Source organism: Carcharhinus amblyrhynchos, unplaced genomic scaffold, assembly GCF_965287045.1.
Source record: "Carcharhinus amblyrhynchos unplaced genomic scaffold, sCarAmb.v2.hapA scaffold_38, whole genome shotgun sequence".
Classification (NCBI taxonomy): Eukaryota; Metazoa; Chordata; class Chondrichthyes; order Carcharhiniformes; family Carcharhinidae; genus Carcharhinus; species Carcharhinus amblyrhynchos.
In genome coordinates this window covers 3037853-3058468 of record NW_027649779.1, presented here as the reverse complement: position 1 = coordinate 3058468, position 20616 = coordinate 3037853, and the positions used below count along the sequence as shown (strand labels likewise).

The following is a 20616-nucleotide window of genomic DNA, read 5'->3' as shown; positions in this document are numbered from 1 at the left end:
GTTCTGGAGGCACATAGCTGAAAATCTCCATACAGGCTGTCATACAGATATACATCTATATGACTGGACTACAAATGTGTGGAATATATAGACTGGATCCACCTCCTTTCCCTTCAGTTGCTGCAAGTCCCTAGTTTTCCCCAGAATGAGAAAAGAAATGGAAAGTGGAAAACATTGATTTCCTCCCAGATGTTGCCCACCCAGATGGGTTGCATGGTAGCACAGTGGTGAGCATTGCTGCTTCACAGCTCCAGGGATCTGGGTTTGATTCCCGGCTTGGGTCACTGTCCATGTGGAGTTTGCACAGTCTCCTTGTATCTGCATGGGTTTCCTTCGGGTGCTCCTGTTTCCTCCCACAGTCCAAAGATGTGCAGGTTAGGTTGATTGGCCATGCTAACAATTGCCCCTTCGAGTCCTGAGATGCATAGGTTAGAGGGATTAATGGGTAAATATGTAGGGATAAAGGGGTAGGGCCTGGGTGGGATTGTGGTGAGTGCAGACTCGATGGGCTGAAGGGCCTCTTTCTGCACTGAAGGGATTCTGTGATCGTTTGTTGCACAGAGGAAGCTTTACCCTGAAGCTCATTGGCTAACATCCGCATTGTGATGTCACATTGGAGCCCGAATTAAATCAGCCAACAGGAATCACTGCCCCGCGGTGATGTCTCCGGATTCCAGTGCGCAGGCGCGCGGACCCGGGAGCCCCGCCCCCACCCACTGCTCCCCTCCCCCTCCCGGGAGCCCCGCCCCCACCCACTGCTCCCCTCCCCCCCCCGGGAGCCCCGCCCCCACCCACTGCTCCCCTCCCCCTCCCGGGAGCCCCGCCCCCACCCACTGCTCCCCTCCCCCTCCCGGGAGCCCCACCCCCACCCACTGCTCCCCTCCCCCTCCCAGGACCCCCGCCCCCACCCGCTGCTCTCCTCCCCCTCCCGGGAGACCCACCCCCACCCATTGTTCCAGTCTCCCACCCGGGATCCCCTCCCCCTCTCGGGAGCCCTGCCCCCACCCAGGAGCCCCGCCCCCACCCGCTGCTCCCCTCCCCCTCCTGGGACCCCCGCCCCCACTCACTGTTCCCCTGCCCCTGCCCCTCCTTGAGCCAAGGTTTCCAGACAAGCGGCTGGCGGCTCTGGCCAGAGCGAGAAGCTGCTCGGTGATCTCCCCCTCCCCCCGGCCCAGGAGTGCGCATGTCCAAGGGAGAGGGGAACCTGTGCATGTGCAGGGCTGTGTCCACCTCTTCCGTGACCAGCAAGCTTAGATGGGAGAGTTGGAGGACTGGAAGAACTCTGGTCCTCCAGCTAATCACGGGCTTTGTGTGAGTGAAGATTGAGCTTCAGAAAATCTAAAACTTGCTGCTGTCTCCAACATTTGTGAGTAAAACACTTTCCTTCCCCCACCCCCTTTCCATTTCTTATTATTTCTAGCTCTGTAATATATTACTGTAGCCATTTTATATATTTCCAGTCATAAACTCATTGCAGCACAGGAGTCTATTGGGCAACTCGAGTCATGGAATCCCTACAGTGCAGAAGGAGGCCTTTCGGCCCATCAAGTCTGCACTGACTCTCCAACAGAGCTTTCTTCAGAGACTCTCTCCCTGTAGTATGACAGATTTATCCTGCTAATCCCCCAACCCACACATCCTGGGACACTAAGTGGCAATTGAGTAGGGCTAATCAACCTAACCTGTACATCTTATGGACAGTAAGAAGTCTCACAATACCAGGTTAAAGTCCAACAGGTTTATTTGTTACCAGGAGCTTTCGGAGCACTGCTCCTTCAGGGGAGTGGCCACTCACCTGATGAACCTGGTGTTGTGTGCCCACCACTGTCCACCTTCGACATCTCCACATCATCTTATAGACTGCAGATTGATTCTCTGCAGAACGAACCAATTAGTCCTTTTCTATCTCTCTATCAATATTCCTCTGCAAGTTTTATTTCCTTCAACTGCCCACCCAATTTCATTTTGAAATGATTGAACATCTTCTGTTCCACCATCCTCATAGGCAGCGAGTTCTAGATATGTGCTCTCCCTACCTAAATATAAATCTTCCTCAAATCCCCATTCTACCACATCTCAGTTAATAATTACACTTTTATCCATTATTATAGACATCTATCTGGCAGCCTGCATGGAGATTTTCAGCTCTCTGTATCCAGGACGGGAAGCAGTGAGCATGGATCTGTCAATCAGCCTCAATCAGCAACTTCAGGAGAATTGGGAGGGTGAATATTAGATACAGCAGAGTGAGAATGGAGGGAGAGTGTGTGGGATGGAGATTTACAGCTTCTGGGGAATGAGAGAGGAAAGAATGTTCCATAGAAACTAGAATTGTCTGTTCTGAATTTCTATGACACAGATGACTTTTGTAAATTTGTTTTATCGGGGAACAGAAGGTGAGGATTTATATACAGAAATCTCAAACCAAACATCACATCAAGATCTGACAGAGTCACTCAATTCATCGGGACCTCAATGTCATCGGCCTTTGGATCTAGAAGGAGAAATGTTTCTCTGTTCTGTCTGCTTAAGGAGATTTTAAGCAACAGTGTGACTGGAAAAGCAGCGAGATGCACAAACACAGCTGAGTCAGAGTGTTCCAGTGCACTGAGTGTGGAAAGAGCTTTAACCAGTTACACAGCCTGAAAATACATCTCAGCATTCACAGCGGGGAGAGACTGTACCCGTGATCTGTGTGAGATTTAACTGATTGTTTAACCTGGAGAGTCACAAGGACAGCTGCAACATGGAAAACCCATGGAAATGTGAGGACTGTGGGAAAGGATTCAGTTTTCCATCTCAGCTGGAAATTCATCGGCGCAGTCACTCTGGGGAGAGGCCGTTCACCTGCTGTGTGTGTGGGAAGGGATACACTCAGATAATTGATTTACAGAGACACCAGCGAGTTCACACTGGGGAGAGGCCGTTCACCTGCTCTGTGTGTGGGAAAGGATTCACTCGGTTATCCAGTCTGCAGAGACACCATCGATTTCACACTGGAGAGAGACCTTTCATCTGCTCTGTGTGTGGGAAGGGATTCACTCAGTTAATTGATTTGCAGAGCCATCAGCGAGTTCACACTGGGGAGAGGCCGTTCACCTGCACTGAGTGTGGGAAAGGATTCAGTGTGGCATCAGGCCTGCGGAGACACCAGTTAGTTCACACTGGGGAGAGGCCGTTCACTTGCTCTGTGTGTGGGAAAGGTTTCAGTCAGTTGCCCTACTTGCAGAGGCACAATGTCACTCACACCCAGGAGAGACCCTTTAAATGCTCCGACTGTGGGAGGGATTTCAAAAGCTCTCAGCTAATGATGTCCCACCAGCGCATTCACACTGAGGAGAGACCGTTCAGCTGCTCTCACTGCACAAAGAGATTCAGATCATCATCTGCCCTGCGGACACACCAGCGAGTTCACACTGGGGAGAGACCGTTCACCTGCACTGTGTGTGGGACGGGATTCACTCAGTCATCCCGACTGCAGAAACACCAGCGAGTTCACACTGGGGAGAGACCGTTCACCTGCACTGTGTGTGGGACGGGATTCACTCAGTCATCCCGACTGCAGAAACACCAGCGAGTTCACAAGTCGTAGTCATACAATACAGGAGACCTTTCAGCCCATCAAGTCTGCACTGACAAAACTATACTAAATTTACATTAATCCATTTTCCAGCACTTCGCTGATAGAGTTTGAACTGTCAAAACATTCAAGTGCTTGTCAATGTGCTTTTTAAATGTTGTGAGGTTTCCTGCCTCTACTACCCTCCCAGTCAATTCCAGATTCCCATCACTCTCTGGGTGAAAACATTTTTCCTCACACCCCCCAAAACCTAAGCAATAGGGGAAGGAAGTGTCTGGACAAATTAAATCCCATTGTGTCAGAGGATAAAATGAAATTGGCTGAAGTATTTGACAAACGTAATTAATGATTTTTTTATATGGAAAATGATTGCATCACACCTAATGAAAGGTGAGAGAATTTGACGTGAAGAATGTACAATTGCTCTGTCTAAGCATTCTACATCAGAGTTATTGCAGAGAACAGGATGCTTCTCTTAGAGTTATTAAACTGTCCAATAATGTTTCCCTTCGATCGTTAGTCAAATAAAAATGTCTTTAAACTGGGACACTGGCTTTCGTGAGTCTTTGTACTGTCTGAAGGTTTTGGCAATACCTGGTCTCCAGTGGTAATGTACCCAGTGTGTTCAGGGGCAATGAACTCAAAAGAATCATTCACACTCGAGGATTTAATCAACAGTTTATTGAGTTACCATTACCACCTGTTAGATTTTTTTTCTTTATCTGGGGTTGAGGTGACAACGAGAGAATTCTCAGTTATTCCAAATTCCTCCAGGCTACATTTAAAATTTCCAGATTTAACTGGTTTGAATAAATCCACAATTATAAATTAAAATAGACACGAGTTTCCAAGTGATTTAAAAATAAATCAACTGACTGCTGAAAGGGTTAACTTTTCTACAGAGCCTAAAGGGGTGGGGAGTGAGCAGAAAAAACTAGGCATGCAATTGTGGCACTTTACATAATTTAAAAAAACTTTTCTAACAAAACAAACTCAATTTTAAACTTCATTATTCATTTTTTTGTTACATTCTTCAACCTAATTATTGTAATTTGATCAGTTATAGTTAGCGATGGGTAACTTTTGTGCTTTATAAACTGATTCACTCATTTTGTTAATTTGACATGTACTCGGAGAATCAGAAGCCAGACTTCTTCATTCTTATCCTTATTTTCCTCTCCCACCACTCCCTCTGTTTTGCGGGAGGGTCGTGGGGATTCCAAATCTCATTTTATCATAAAAGTGAAATACTGCGGATGCTGGAATCTGAAACAAAAACACAAAATGCTGGAAAATCTCAGCAGGTGAGAAAGAATAGAGCCAATGTCTCGAATCTGAACCATCGAAATGGCTCTATTCTCAAACCGTTTTATCGATAGGTTTTGTGTTCTTAGTTTCCAAATGGCAGGTAAGAGACCTGTCCGGTACCCACTCGAGCTCTGATTTTTCACTGGCCATGATGGGGGTAAGATAATAACCATTAGAATCTACTCTCAGAGGGTCCACTTTTCAGTCCAGTGCTACTTGGAGTATACCGTCACTTGACTGACTATCGGGTCACAAATCAGTCACAGCTTTTAAACACAAATTTAGGATAAATTAATTTAAACAATGCCTGAGAATGCTTCTTAATTTCTTAACCAACTACCTACCACTGTTTGTTGATTTGTTGGACCCTCCTTTTTACAGATTCAGGAATCTCAGCCACTGAACGCCAGCTGGTTTAATTCCAACTCATTCCCAGTAAATATTCTCACCAGGTCCTCCCTGGGGGCCCTGCTCAGCAGCTTTAATGGTCAGTAATTGCAGAAACTGAGCTGTCACAGGGATGTGGTCAAGACAGTCCAGTCCCATAATGCCTCACATTCAATCTGCAGTCCTTCCATTATAACAGAATATGTGGCTGTATGTAGCTGCCTCGGCCATGGTCAACCCCAACACTGCCTTCCTGAACTGCTACAATGCCTGTAAATACACCCACAGTGCTGTTAGGGAGTGATTTCCAGCTACACGTTCCAGACTTTCACTAACTGTAGGTGGTTAACAGATTGATATATTCCATTCAACCACACCCAAGCTGAGTTATCCCAATTTCGTTATTGTCCAGAATAATATATTCACAATATCTTTAAAACAAGAAATAAACATTCCTATTTGATTTCAGGGACTAACATATTCTGTTAGTTTGTTCTTTATTGTTGATGTCAGGCTGGGGTTGTTCCCCTTGGAGCAAAGGAGGTTGAGGGGAGATTTGAACGAGGTGGACAAAATTCTGACAGGTTTAGATAAGGTGGACAAAGAAAAGCTGTTCCCATTCGCTGATGGGACAGGGAGGAGGGGGACACAGATTTAAAGTTTTGGGTCAGAGATGTAGGGGGAGGAATGTGAGGAAGAATATTTCGATGCAGCGAATGGTAATGACTTGGAACTTGCTGCCTCCGAGGGTGGAGCAAATGGACACACTAAACAATTAAAGGAAATTGGATGGATATTTGTGGGGGGAGGTTTCAAACAGAAATGCTCATTAAATATCCCTGAACGTCCTAACACCCTGTCACTCTGTGATCCTTGTGAAATTTAAAACAAAGTATTCGCAACAAGACTCAAAGAGAATCAGCCCACTGGAGGCTGAGACTGGCCAGTCCAGCAGAAAGAAACCCTCCCCATTGACCAACCGTGAGAATGAACAAAATACAGTCCTGGATATAACTGAGAGCTGAAACAGTAACAACAGAATCCAAACCCCTGGAATCACTCGTGAATTCGCTGGTGTCTCAGCAGCTGGGATGAAACTCTGAATCCCTTCCCACACTGAGAGCAGGTGAATGGTCTCTCCCCGGTGTGACGTCGCTGGTGTGTCTGCAGGTGGGATGACTGCGTGAATTTCTCCCCACACTGCGAGCAGGTGAAAGGCCTCTCCCCGGTGTGAACTCGCTGGTGTCTCTGCAGGTGGGATGACTGAGTGAATTCTTTCCCACACTGCGAGCAGGTGAACGGCCTCTCCCCAGTGTGAATCCGCTGGTGTCTCTGCAGATGGGCTGACCAAGTGAATCCCTCCCCACACTGAGAGCAGGTGAATGGCCTCTCCCCAGTGTGAACTCGCTGGTGTCTCTGCAGGTGGGATAACCGAGTGAATCCCTTCCCACACTGAGAGCAGGCGAACGGCCTCTCCCCACTGTGAACTCGCTGGTGTGTCTGCAGGCTGGATAACTGAATGAATCCCTCCCCACACTGAGAGCAAGTAAATGGTCTCTCCCCAGTGTGAACTCGCTGGTGTCTCTGGAGGCTGGATGACTGGTTGAATCCCTTCTTACACTGAGAGCAGATGAATGGCCTCTCCCCAGTGTGGCTGCGCTTATGTATTTCCAGCTTAGATGGGACTCTGTATCTCTTCCCACAGTCCGCACATTTCCATGGTTTCTCCATGGTGCATGTGATCTTGCCTCAGTTGCAGCCTCGACCACACACAGAGCACAAGTACAGTTTCTCCCAGCTGTGATATCTATTCAGGCTTTGTAACTGGTTAAAGCGCTTTAGTCAGTGCACTGGAACACGGTTGTTGCCTTTTCCAGTCACACTGATGTTTGAAATCTTTTCAGATCAACAGACTGGACAGCCATTTCTCCTCCTGCATTCAAAGGCCAATTCAGGTCCCAAGGAATGTGACTCTGTCACGTCTCGATGTGACTTTTGAGAATTCTGCCCACAATTCCTCTCTCAATATCCTGTAAAACGAGTTGAAAAAAAGTCATCAGTGTCAGAACAGAAATTCAGGACAGAAAATTCTAGTTTCCACGGAACATTCTTTCCTCTCTCATTCCCCAAAAGCTGTAAATCTCCGTCCCACACGCACTCTCCCTCCATTCTCACTCTGATATTCACCCTCCCAATTCTCCTGAAGATACTGATTGAGGCCAATTGACAGGTCCACGCTCACTACCTCCACTCCAGCACACAGAAATCGTAAGCAATAGAAGCAACAAGTTGGGCCATTCAGCCCATCAGATTGCCACAACCATTGACTGAGGATTGGCCGATCGTCACATTTCCCATGCTATTCCCCCAGATGCCTCGATGCGCCAGTGTCTTCGATATCTCAAAATCTTATCAATCCCCGGCTTGAAATTGCTTGATGACTGAGGGCTTTTGTGGTCCAAAACTTCACCACATCCTTGAGTGAGGAAATCCCTCTTTACCTTAATTTTCTCTCCACTTTCCTAGCTGTTCCCCATAACTCTTCACTCACATCAAAAATCAGTCTAACTCACCCTGGGATATATTCAGTGAGCCTCAGCCTCCAATGATCCCTGTGGAAGAGAAATCCAAACGACTAATGACTCCGATAGGCAGGAGATTAATGCCTGGAAATATCTAAGGTAGTTCCAGGACAATATTAATCTGTCTTCATTCAGACAGAGGGAGGAGCAGCAGCAATGCTGGGCCACAATACAGGAAGCTCCATTCAGCCAAATCTCAGACTCTGATTGGCTGGAGGACCAACGCCTCATCCGGTCCTCCAGGCGTTCCCATTGGTCAATGTCCCCGCACGCAGACAATGGGGGGTGGAACCCGAGCCCACGTGTGGTTTTGACCCGCCAGCTGGTGTCCAATGCGCAAAGTGTTCTGCTTCCGTAACCAGTGCCCGTGGCCGCCAATGGGAGGCGGTGTGCTGGGCACGCCCCTCCGAGTCATTGTGACGGCACAATGGAGCCCGGCCTGAATCAGCCAATCAGTCTGCTCCAGCGGTGACGTTTACGGAGCCCCGCCCCCGCCCATTCATTCATTCCCCTCCAGTCAGTACATTCCGCACATTGTTACTCCATTCATTCATACAGAGATCTGTCTGGCAGCCTGAATGGAGACTGTCAGCTCTGTGTGTGTGTGTCCAGGACAGAGATCTTTCAATAAGCACCTTCAGGGGAATTGGGAGAGAGAATATTAGATGCAGCATGGAGGGAGAGTGTGTAAGACAGGGATTCACAGCTTTTGGGGAATGAGAATTACTACATCTGACCAACCATTCCTGAACCTTCACAATAAATCTCAGGACACTCTTATCTCTGACTTGTCTGTACTTGTAGCAGTCTCACAAGTATGTGTGTTGATATGAGAGGCTCTGCTCGGCAAGTTTAATGCCCCATGATTGTGTCTTTAATGACTAAATAGGAATGTGCTCAAGCCAGTGACATCCCATAATGCTTTATATATCAGTTAGTAACAATTCATTTGTTAACACAGTCCACAAGGATATATAAATACATTTAAAGGCAAAATACTGCGAAACAAAAACAGAAAATGCTGGAAAATCTCAGCAGGTCTAACAGCATCTGTGGAGAACTCTGACGCTCCAAACGTTGGCCTATTCTCTTTTCTAAATAAAGCTTTTTTAAAGTCATGATCTTATTGAATGGCGGGGCAGGCTCGAAGGGCTAGATGGCCTACTCCTGCTCCCATTTCTTATGTTCTTAAATATATATAACACAGCTGCCTCAGTCTTGGCCCATTCTGACACATACGATGGTGACTGGCAGGTCAGCCAATTAGTCAGAATATTTAAAATGGCCAAGAATGAGGAAAAGAATGACAAGGGAGGAAAAATGTGAGTATGAGGGAAAGGTGGCTCGAAGTATAAAGACCGATAACAAATGGAGCACTGGCCATAGAGCAATAAAGCACAGAAACAGGCCCTTGGGCCAACTGGTCCAGGCCAAGCTCTGAACCTGTGCCTCAGAATTCCCTCCAGTAACTTATCCAGCACTGATGTGAGGCTCAGCGGCCTACAATCACCAGGCTTCTCTTTACTCCTTAAACAACGGAACAAGATCTGCCACACTTCAATCTTCCACAACTTTGCCAGTGGAAAGAAAGAAGCAAATCTCTCTTGAAGGGCCTCTGCAATTTCTTCCCTAACCTCTCAAAACATCTGAGAATACACTTTAATTAGGCCCAGGGGATTTATTTACCTTAATGCACTTTAAGGTTGAAGATTTCTCCACGAGTATATCTCCACTGCATGGGTTTTCTCCGGGTGCTCTGGTTTCCTCCCACACCCCAAAGATGTGCCCTTAGGCTGATTGGTGTAACAAATTGTCCCTAAATTAGTCTCCCCTCAATCTGGTTTCCAATGTGGAGTGCCATAAGCATAGACAAGGGTCATGGGTGGAAGAGGGGACTCGCAATGTTAAAATGGGCGGCGTGGGCTCGTTGGGCTGAAGGGGCTGTTTCCTGGGCTGTGTTGTTCTTTGTTCTAAGTACAAAAGTACATAAGAAATAGGAGCAGGAGTAGGCCATCTAGCCCTTCGAGCCTGCCCCGCCATTCAATAAGATCATGGCTGATCTGAAGTGGATCAGTTCCACTTTCCCGCTTTCTCCCGTTAATTCCCTTGTCTATCAGAAACCTATCTACCCAGAACTTAAATATATTCAGTGAGGTAACCTCCACCACTTGGCAGATGGAATACAATGTTGGCAAGTGTGAGGTGGTCCGCTTTGGTAGGAATAATAGTAGGAAGGACTACTACTTACAGGGCAAAAAGCTGCAGCAGGCGACGGTGCAGAGGGACCTGGGGGTCCTTGTGCATGAGTCGCAAAAACCCAGCTTGTAGGTGCTGCAGGTGGTCAGGAAGGCGAATGGGATGCTGGCCTTCATAGCGAGGGGGATTGAATATAAAAGCAGGGAGGTCTTGCTGCAGCTGTACAGGGCATTGGTGAGGCCGCATCTGGAGTACTATGTGCAGTTTTGGTCGCCGCACTTGCGCAAGGATATTTTGGCCTTGGAGGGAGTGCAGAGGAGGTTCACTAGGCTGATACCGGAGTTGAGGGGGTTGAGCTATGAGGAGAGGCTGAATACACTGGGCTTGTACTCGTTAGAGTTTAGAAGGATGAGGGGGGGGATCTCATTGAGACGTATAAGATGATGAAAGGGATGGATAGGATAAAGGTGGAGAGACTCTTCCCGCTCAGAAAGGACAGCAGGACTAGAGGGCACAGCCTCAAGATAAATTTAGATCAGAGTTGAGGAGGAACTTCTTCACTCAAAGGGTGGTGAATCTCTAGAATTCTCTGCCCGTTGAAGTGGTGGAGGCTACCTCGCTAAATATATTTAAGTCACAGGTGGATAGATTTCTGATAGACAGGGGAATTAAGGGTTGTGGGGAGAAAGCGAGAAAGTGGAACTGATCCACTTCAGATCAGCCATGATCTTATTGAATGGCGGGGCAGGCTCGAAGGGCTAGATGGCCTACTCCTGCTCCTATTTCTTATGTTCTTATGTTCTTACTTCAACAGGCAGAGAATTCCAGAGATTCACCACCCTTCTTGACTCTGATCTAAACTGGTGCCCCACCACCTTATCTTGAGGCTGTGCCCTCTAATCCTGCTATCCTTTCTGAGTGGGAAGAATCTCTCTACCTCTACCCTATCCATCCCCTGTAATACGTATAAGTAATAGGTGTGTGGCCCAGTACATAACCTCTTATTCCTTTAGCACCTATGATACTCTCCTCAGTCAACAAGGGGGAGAAATATTCATTTAAAAACTCAGCGATCTCCTGTGGTTCCACACACAGATGGCCACGCTGATTTTTAAGGAGATCTATTCTCTCTATAGCCACACTTTTATTCTTAATATAGCTACAGAGCCTCTTGGGATTTTCTTTAATCTTATCTGCCAGATCCATATCATACCCTCTTTTCTCCCTCCTGACTGCCCTCTGAAGTGTTCCCTTACACTTTGTAATCACATGGAGTGATTCACTTGTCCCTGTTCGTCTAAACCCAACGTATGTTTCCCCTTTTATCTGAGCAGAGCCTCGATATTCCTTGTCAGCCAGGGAATCCCTGGCGACGTGACCTGATGTGGAGATGCCGGCGTTGGACTGGGGTAAACACAGTAAGAAGTCTGACAACACCAGGTTTAAGTCCAACCAATTTATTTGATAGTAAACTCACAACATTTCGAGTGGACTCCCTCTTCGTCAGGTGAATGGAGAGTTCTGGCCTCGGACAGAGCATATAAAGCACAGACAGTTTAGAGATTACTGATTAGAATGCGAATCTTTACACCTAACCTGCTGTTCAAGTCTTAAAGTGGCTGATAATGTGAGTGGAAGGAGCACTGATCACAGGTTAAAGAGATGTGTATTGTCTCCAGACAGCACACTGAGTGAGGTTTTGCAAACCCAGGCAAGTCACGGGGGTTACAGATAGTTTGACATGAACCCAAGATCCCTGTTGAGGCCGTCCTCATGTGTGTGGAACTTGGCTATCAGTCTCTGCTCAGTGATTCTGCGTTGTCGTGTGTCGTGAAGGCTGCCTTGGAGAATGTTTACCTGAAGATCAGACGCCAAATGCCCGGCCTTCACGACACACGACAGCGCAGAGTCGCTGAGCAGAGACTGATAGCCAAGTTCCGCACACATGAGGACGGTCTCAACAGGGATCTTGGGTTCATGTCGCACTATCTGTAACCCCCGTGACTTGCCTGGGTTTGCAAAACCACACTCAGTGTGCTGTCTGGAGACAATACACATCTCTTTAACCTGTGATCAGTGCTCCTTCCACTCACATTGTCGGCCACTTTAAGTCTTGAACAGCAGGTTAGGTGTAACGATTCGCATTATAATCAGTAATCTGTAAACTGTCTGTGCTTTATATGCTCTGTCTGAGGCCAGAACTCTCCATTCACCTGACGAAGAGGGAAACCTCGAAAGCTTGTGAGTTTCCTATCAAATAAATCGGTTGGACTAAAACCTGGTGTTGTCAGATTTCTTACTGCCTTCCTGAACTGCCACAATGCCTGTAAATACACCCACAGTGCTGTTAGGGAGTGATTTCCAGCTTCACTTTCCAGACTTTCACTAACTGTAGGTGGATACCAGATTGATATATTCCATTCAACCACACCCAAGCTGAGTTATCCCAATTATTGTCCAGGACAATATATTCACAATCCTCATTGACCCTTGGGAGTACTGAAGAGAGGCAGATATTTGTAAGAGGAGAGCTTGAGGGTAAGTTAGAGCGATTTTTAAAACTAACTTTGCTAGTTTTTTTCTCTTTAAATTTTATTCCGGAAACCGGAAGCAGTTGGCAAAGAGACTTGGGTAGTTTTTTTTCCTTATCATAAATTGGAACGGTGAGGAATCCCGATACTCTACACAGGTAGAGTATCCTACCCTCCCACCTCCTCTAACCCAAAAAAGAGAGAGAGAGAGAGGCTCAGAGTGAGAGCAGGAAAGTTTGTTTTTGTGTGAGCTGGAAGGGCTTTGACTCAGAGGGCCTCAGCGAAAAGGGTGTGGCAAGGTAAGTTTATAAGTATTTTTAATTACTGTTTTCTCTGTGTTTCTAAAAAGGGCAAGTATGAGTGTGAGGCCAGTATGTTGCTCCCAATGCAACATGTGGGAGGTCCTGGAGGCTCCTGGTCTCCCAGACATCCGTATCTGTGCTCGGTGTGTGGAGCTGCAGTCCCTACGGGACCTGGTAAAGGAACTGGAAATGCAGCTCGAGGACTTTCGTCTCATTAGAGAGAATGAGGAGATAATTGACAGGAGCTACCGGCAACTGGTCACAGCGGGGCAACGGGAAGAAGGCACGTGGGTAACTGTTAGGAAGGGGAAAGCTCACGTGATGGAGAGCACGCCGGTGGATGTCCCCCTCTGAAATAAGTACTCCTGTATGAGTACTGCTGGCGGGGGGACAGCTCACCTCGGGGAGGAAGCAGTGGCCGGGTCTCTGGAGCTGAGCCTGACCCAGTATTTCAAAAAAGTAAGAAAGAGAGCAGTAAAGCAGTGTTAATAGGAGACTCCATAGTGAGGGGATCAGACAGGCGTTTCTGCGGACGCAGATGGGAGTTGCTGATGGTGGTTTGCCTCCCTGGAGCTGGGACCCGGGATGTCTCTGGACGCTTCCCAGACATCCTGAAAGGGGATGGTGAGGAGCCGGAGGTTGTGGTTCATATAGATACCATTGACATAGGCAGGAAGAGGGAAGGGGTCATGAAAAGGGATTATAGGGAACTGGGTAGACAGCTGACAAAGAGGAATGCGAAGGTAGTAATCTCAGGATTGCTGCCTGTGCCACAGGAGAGTGAGAGCAGGAATGGAATGAGGTGGAGGGTGAGTGCGTGGCTGAGGGACTGGAGCAGGGGGCAGGGATTCTGGTTCCTGGATCATTGGGACCTCTTTAGGGGCAGGTGTGACCTGTACAGTAAAGACGGGTGGCACTTGAATCCCAGGGGGACTAATACCTTGGTGGGAAGACTGGCTAGGGGCTACTGGGGGGACTTTAAACTAGAATGGTTGCAGGGAGGGAATAGAGATGAGGAGACTGCGAGCGAGGAGGTTAGCTCCTGAGTAGGGAAGGACTGTAGACAGTATGAGAGGGAGGTTAGACGGGTGATGGAGAAGAGAAATGTCAAGACCGAGGGGCTGAGGTGTGTCTACTTTAACACCAGGAGTGTAGTAAATAAGGTAGATGAGCTTAGGGCGTGGATTGCTGCTTGGGAATGTGATGTGGTGGCCATTACAGAGACTTGGATATCTCAGGGACAGGACTGGGTATTAAGGTGCCAGGATTCAGATGCTTCAGGAAGGACAGGGTTGGGGGCAAAAGAGGTGGTGGAGTGGCACTGTTGATCAGGGACAGTGTCACGGCTGCAGAGAAGGAGGATGCCGTCGAGGGACTGTCTACAGAGTCTCTGTGGGTGGAAGTTAGGAAAAGCAAAAGGTCGATAACTTTGCTGGGTGTTTTCTATAGGCTGCCCAATAGTGATAGGGAAGTTGAGGTGCAGATAGGGAAACAGATCCCAGAGAGATGTAGTAATAACAGAGTTGTCGTGATGGGAGACTTCAATTTCCCAAACATCGACTGGAATATCCCTAGGGTAAGGGGGTTGGATGGGGAGGAGTTTGTTAGGTGTGTTCAGGAGGGGTTCCTGACACAGTACGTGGATAAGCCTACGAGAGGAGAGGCTGTACTTGACCTGGTGCTGGCGAATGAACCAGGACAGGTGACGGATCTCAGTGTTTTATTCTCAGATGTTGGAAACAGGAAGAATTTTCAATCTGTCTGTTGCCCCATCTTCATTCACCCAAAAACCCACGCTCTGATTGGCTGGAAGAACAGCGGCCTTCCGGTCCTCCAATTCTTCCCATTGGCCAGAGCTGGTGAGGGGACAGTGAATCAAAGGTGCGCATGTGCGGGTGTTTGGAGTGACTTCGCAAGTGCGGGTTTTTGGAGTGAATGCGCATGTGCGGGTTTTTGGAGTGAATGCGCATGTGCAGCCGTGGGGCGGGGCCAGCGCCCTAACCATTGTCTTCCAGCCTTTCCCATTGGACAGCAGCTCAGCGCGACTGGGACGGCATGTCCCGCTCCGCCCCCCCCAAAGTAGGCCTCCGCCCCCCCATTGTCTGTCTGCGGGTGGATTGGCCAATGGGAACTCTGGAGGACCGGAAGGACTGTGCTGCGATCGCTGCCTCTCAATCGTTCTGGCCAATGGGAAAAGCTGGAGGACCGGAAGGAATCTGGTCCTCCAGCCAATCAAAGCTCCGCCATTGTCTGAATGCGGAAGTTGGTCAGTGAGCTTGTTGAGCTGCTCATTCCTGCACAGGAAAGGTGCTGCTCTCTCTGAATAAAGATTGAGCTTCAGACTGAGTCAGACTTCCTCCTGTCTCCAACATCTGTGAGTAAAACACTTTCTTTTCTCCCCCCTTTCCATTCGTTAGGAGTAATAGAAGCAGGAATGGCCACCAGGCCCTTCAAGCCTGTCCAGCCACTCAATCCGATCATTGGCTGAACCATACGGCCTTCAACTCCTTGCCTTTTCCCAATGATCGAGGAAAAGGCTTATCAACTATTTATCCACCTCCACTCCTAATGATCCAGCCTCCACAACCCCTCTGGGGCAGAGAATACCAGGGATGCAAGAAGAAGTTTCTACACACCTCAATTTTAAATGACTGACTCTTTATCTTATTCGGGGCTATCTGAAAATATCTCATTGTCTACCCTGTCAAGCTCCCTCAGGATCTTATATGTTTCAATAAAGTCACCTCTTTATCTTCAAAGCTTCAAGGAATAAATAGACAATTTATTTGCTCTTAATAGGACAACCCTCTCATCCCAGGAATTAGCCTGGTGAACCTCCGTTGGACGACTTCTAATATTACTATAATCCTTGTTTAAGTAAGGGGGATCAAAACTGTACGCCGTATTCCAGGCAAGGCCTCACCAACACCCTGTGCAGTTGCCACAAAACCTCCCTGTTTTTAAACTCCAATCCTTTGCAATAAAGGTCAAAATTCCATTTTCCTTTTTAGCGATTGTGGGACTTGGCTGGTAGCTTTTTGTGGTTCGTGCACAAGAACACTTCGATCCCTCTGTACTTCACTCACCCTGCAGTGTCTCCCCACGTAGATAATCTCCATTTTGATTCTTCCTACTGAAATACATGACCTCACACTTCCCCACATTGAAGTCCGTTTGCCAGGTTTTCATTCACCCAATCTATCCATATCCCACTGCAGAATCAAAATATCCTCATCGTAACATGTCCATTCACCTATCTTTGTATCATTCTATTCCTTCTCCAGGTTTCCACTCTGAAAGTGACCCATTTGTTCCAACTCCCTGTTTTCTATGTGACAGCCAGTTTTCAATCCATGTTAACACACTTGCACCAATTCCATTGGCCTTTACTTAATGCACCAGCCTCTTATGTGGCATTTTGACAAATGCCCTTTGGAAATCATAGAATCCCTAGAGTGCAGTAGGAGGCTGTTTGGCTCATCTCGTCTGCACTGACTCATGAACAGAGCATCTTTCCCAGGCCCTAATCTCATCACCCGACACTTTTTCCCCACTAATCCCCCAATTCTAAATCTAAGGGCTAATTTAGTGTGGCCAATCAACCTGAACTGGAGCACTTGGTGGAAACCCACACAGACATGGGGAGAATGTGCAGACTCCACACAGACAGTGACCCAAGGCTGGAATTGAACCCTTGTCCCAGGCACTGTGAGGCAGCAGTGTTAACCACTGTGCCAGCCTATCTAAATACACAACATCTATAGATTACTCTCCGTTTACTTGACCTCTTGCATCCTCAAAGAAGTTGAGCAAATTTGTCAAACTTTCATAAAACCGCTGCTAAATTAAATGGGGCAGCACGGGATGGCTTGTTGGCACAGTGGTTGGCACTGCTGCCCCACAGCACCAGGGACCTGTGGAGTTTGCATGTTCTCCCCATGCCTGCCTGGGTTTTCTCTGCGTGCTCCGATTTCCTACCTCATTCCAAAGAAATGCGGGTTAGATTGATTGGCCGTGATGAATTGTCCCTTAGTGTCGACACATCAGGAGGGTAAATACTTGGGGTTGTGGGAATCGAACCTGGATGGGATTGTTGTCAGTGCAGGCTTGATGGGCCAAATGTACTGTAGATTCTATGGTTTTATAAACCGGTTTATAGTTCACTCCCTTCTGCCTTTAGCCCTCTTTGAACAAAGGCGGCACATTGGATGTTTTCCAATCTTCTGATACCCCCCCCAGAATTTAACAAGTCACAAAAAATTTTAACTAAAGTATCCACTATCTCTTCAGCAACCCCCAATAAAAGCCTAGTGTGCAGTTCATTGGGCCCTGGTAACTTGTTTGTCCTTAGCCGCTGAAGGGAAAGGAAGTGAGTCCAGTGTGTATATTCCACACATTGTTAGTCCAGTCGTATGGGCATAGATCTGTCTGGCAGCCTGCATGGAGATTTTCAGCTCTCTGTGTCCAGGACAGGAAGCAGTGAGCATGGCTCTGTCAATCAGCACCTTCAGGGGAATTGGGAGGGTGAATATTAGATACAGCAGAGTGAGAATGGAGGGAGAGTGTGTGGGATGGAGATTTACAGCTTTTGGGGAATGAGAGAGAAAAGAATGTTCTACAGAAACTAGAATTGTCTGTTCTGAATTTCTATTCTGTACTGACACCGATCATTTTTGTAAACTCCTTTTACAGGATATTTGAAGGTACAGACTTACAGACAGAAATCTCAAACCAAACGTCACATCAACATCTGACAGAATCACTCAATCCATTGGGACCTCAATATCATCGGCCTTTAAATCTAGAAGGAGAAATGTTTCTCTGAGCTGCCTGTTTGTGGAGATTTTAAGTATCAGCGCAAGTGGAAATGTACCAAGACACACACCTGAGTGAGTGTGTTCCAGAGTCTGAAAATACATGGCAGCGTTCACAGTGGGGAGAGAGTGTAACCGTGTTCTGTGTGAGATTTAACTGATTGGAGAGTCACACCCGCACCATGGAGAAACCGTGGAAATGTGGGGACTGTGGGAAGGGATTCATGGTCCCATCTCGGCTGGAAGTTCATCAGCGCAGTCACTCTGGGGAGAGGCCGTTCACCTGCCCTGTGTGTGGGAAGGGATTCACTGACTTGCCTCACCTGCAGAGACACCAGCGAGTTCACACCGGGGAGAGGCCGTTCGCCTGCTCTGACTGTGGGAAAGGATTCACTCAGTTATCCCACCTGCTGAGTCACAATGTCACTCACACCAACGAGAGACCCTTTAAATGTTCTGACTGTGGGAGTGGTTTCAAAAGCTCTGGAGAGCTGGTGTCCCACCAGCGCACTCACACTGAGGAGAGACTGTTCGGCTGCTCTCACTGCGCCAAGAGATTCAGAACATCGTCCAACCTGCAGACACACCAGCGAGTTCACACCGGGGAGAGACCGTTCACCTGCTCTGACTGTGGGATGGGATTTACTCAGTTATCCCACCTGCTGAGTCACAAAGTCATTCACACCAATGAGAGAAACTTTAAATGCTCTGAGTGTGGGAGTTCCTTCAAACATGCTTCAGATCTGAGGGTCCACAAGCGCATTCACACCGGGGACAGACCGTTCAGCTGCTGTCACTGCACAAAGAGGTTTAGAACGTCCTCGCACTTGCAGGTACACCAGCGCACTCACACCGGGGAGAAACCATTTATCTGCTGTGTGTGTGGGAAGGGCTTCACTCAGTCATCTGCCCTGTCGACGCACACAGTCACTCACACTCAGGACAGACCCTTTAAATGCTCTGACTGCGGGAGGGATTTCAAAAGCTCTCAGGAACTGATGGTCCACCAGCGCGTTCACACCGAGGAGAGACCCTTCGGCTGCTCTCGCTGCTCAAAGAGGTTTAGAACAGCGTCCAACCTGCAGAGACACCAGCGAGTTCACACCGGGGAGAGACCGTTCACCTGCTCGGTGTGTGGAAAGAGATTCACTGTTTCATCCTCTCTGCAGAGACACCAGCGAGTTCACGAGTGATAACAGGAGTTGGATTCTGCTGTTATTGTTTCTGCTCTGAATTATAGCAAGGTCTGCAATTTATTCATTCTGACAGTAGGTCACTGGCGAGGGTTTCTTTCTGCCGGACTGGCCGCTCTCATGACTTTGCTCCCAGTGGACTGATGCTCTTTGAGCCTGGGAGAGCACATTTCCCACTGAAATGATCCACAAAAGCTGATGAAGGACATTTACTTTTTTCCGGGTTAGTAAATAGTCTCTTCCCCTCAACTACAGCTAGATCAAAAATAAATACAGAAAGAACCGGAAAAATGCAGCAAGTCTGGCAGCAACAGTGGAGAGGGAAACCGAGTTAATGTTTCACGCCCAACGTAACTCAACCTCAGAACGAGAGGGAGAAATGGGATGGGTTTGATGCTGGTAAGAAAGAAGGGAGGGTCAGGGAGAACAAAAGGGAAAATCAGGGATTGGTTAGAGAGCGGGTGAGATTAAATGACAAAAATGTCCTAGAACAAAAGGTGAAGGGAGAGGTAATAGTTGTAATAAAGACACAAAGCATTGGTCCAGAGTAAGTGTTAATGGCAGAATAAAGGACAGCTCTGTCTGGAAGCAAAAAAACAGGAAAACAAGGACTTCAATGCGGATAAATGTGTAGTGGTCCATCTTGGCAGGTCCAATGGGATGCAGGAGTACAATATCAAGGGTAGGAGTCTTAGCTGTGTTGAAGAGCAGAAGGATCTTGGGGTCCGGGTCCATAGGACTCTTAAATCGGCCTCGCAGGTGGAGGATGTGGTCAAGAAGGCGTATGGTGTACTGGCCTTCATTAATCGAGGGATTGAGTTTAGGAGTCGGGAGGTAATGCTGCAACTTTATAAGACCCTTGTCAGACCCCACTTGGAGTACTGTGTGCAGTTCTGGTTGCCTCAGTACAGGAGGGATGTGGAAGCTATTGAGAGGGTGCAGAGGAGATTTACAAGGATGTTCCCTGGATTGGGAGGCATGCCTTATGAAGATAGGTTGAGGGAGCTAGGTCTCTTCTCCCTGGAGAGACGAAGATTGAGAGGCGACCTAATAGAGGTTTATAAAATGTTGAGAGGAATAGATAGGGTGCATTCTCAGAGGCTATTTCCCAGGGTTTTATTTTACCTGGTCTCCCCAATGTACGCTACGACTACGACAATGACAACGGATGAATGAACATCGCTCGACAATCACCAGGCAAGACTGTTCCCTTCCTGTTGGCGAACACTTCCGTGGTCACGGGCATTCAGCCTCTGACCTTCGGGTAAGCATTCTCCAAGGCGGCCTTCACGACACACGACAGCACAGAGTCGCTGAGCAGAGACTGATAGCCAAGTTCCACACACATGAGGACGGTCTCAACAGGGATCTTGGGTTCATGTCACACTATCTGTAACCCCCGTGACTTGCCTGGGTTTGCAAAATCTCACTCACTGTGCTGTGTGGAGACAATACACATCCCCTTAACCTGTGATCAGTGCTCCTTCCACACACATTGTCAGCCACTTTAAGACTTGAACAGCAGATTAGGTGTAAAGATTTGCATTCTAATCAGTAATCTCTAAACTGTCTGTACTTTACATGCTCTGTCTGAGGCCAGAACTCTCCATTCACCTGACGAAGAGGGAGTCCCCTTGAAAGCTTGTGAGTTTACTGTCAAATAAATCGGTTGGACTAAAACCTGGTGTTGTCAGACTTTTTACTGTGTTTACCCCAGTCCAAC

General features: G+C 47.7%; 2 protein-coding genes across 2 annotated transcripts in view; one reads left to right on the top strand and one right to left on the bottom strand.

Annotated features, from left to right (window-relative positions):
* Positions 1-6331: 6331 nt before the first annotated feature.
* LOC145362395 (uncharacterized) overlaps positions 6332-20616 on the bottom strand; it is a 43122-nt gene continuing 28837 nt past the window's right edge. The window contains exons 6-7 of the mRNA XM_080218441.1: positions 20098-20107; positions 6332-6949 (exon numbers count right to left, since the gene is read on the bottom strand). Of these exons, the coding sequence (XP_080074567.1) occupies positions 6332-6949; positions 20098-20107 (628 nt within the window). The remainder of the gene's footprint in view (positions 6950-20097; positions 20108-20616) is intronic.
* LOC145362299 (uncharacterized) lies at positions 15151-18893 on the top strand. Its single transcript, XM_080218382.1, has 4 exons — positions 15151-15260; positions 17579-18293; positions 18351-18533; positions 18870-18893. The coding sequence occupies exons 2-4, from the start codon at positions 17883-17885 to the stop codon at positions 18891-18893; spliced, it is 618 nt and encodes a 205-aa protein (XP_080074508.1). The 5' UTR covers positions 15151-15260; positions 17579-17882.

What these genes read in the sequence shown, in the direction of transcription:
- LOC145362299 (XM_080218382.1), top strand. Translation starts at nt 17,883, where the DNA reads ATGGAGAAACCGTGGAAATGTGGGGACTGTGGGAAGGGATTCATGGTC. An exon ending in ACCTGCAGACACACCAGCGA is followed by an intron (nt 18,294 to 18,350) that starts GTTCACACCGGG and finishes GGATTTACTCAG; the next exon opens with TTATCCCACCTGCTGAGTCA. An exon ending in GAACGTCCTCGCACTTGCAG is followed by an intron (nt 18,534 to 18,869) that starts GTACACCAGCGC and finishes TCCTCTCTGCAG; the next exon opens with AGACACCAGCGAGTTCACGA.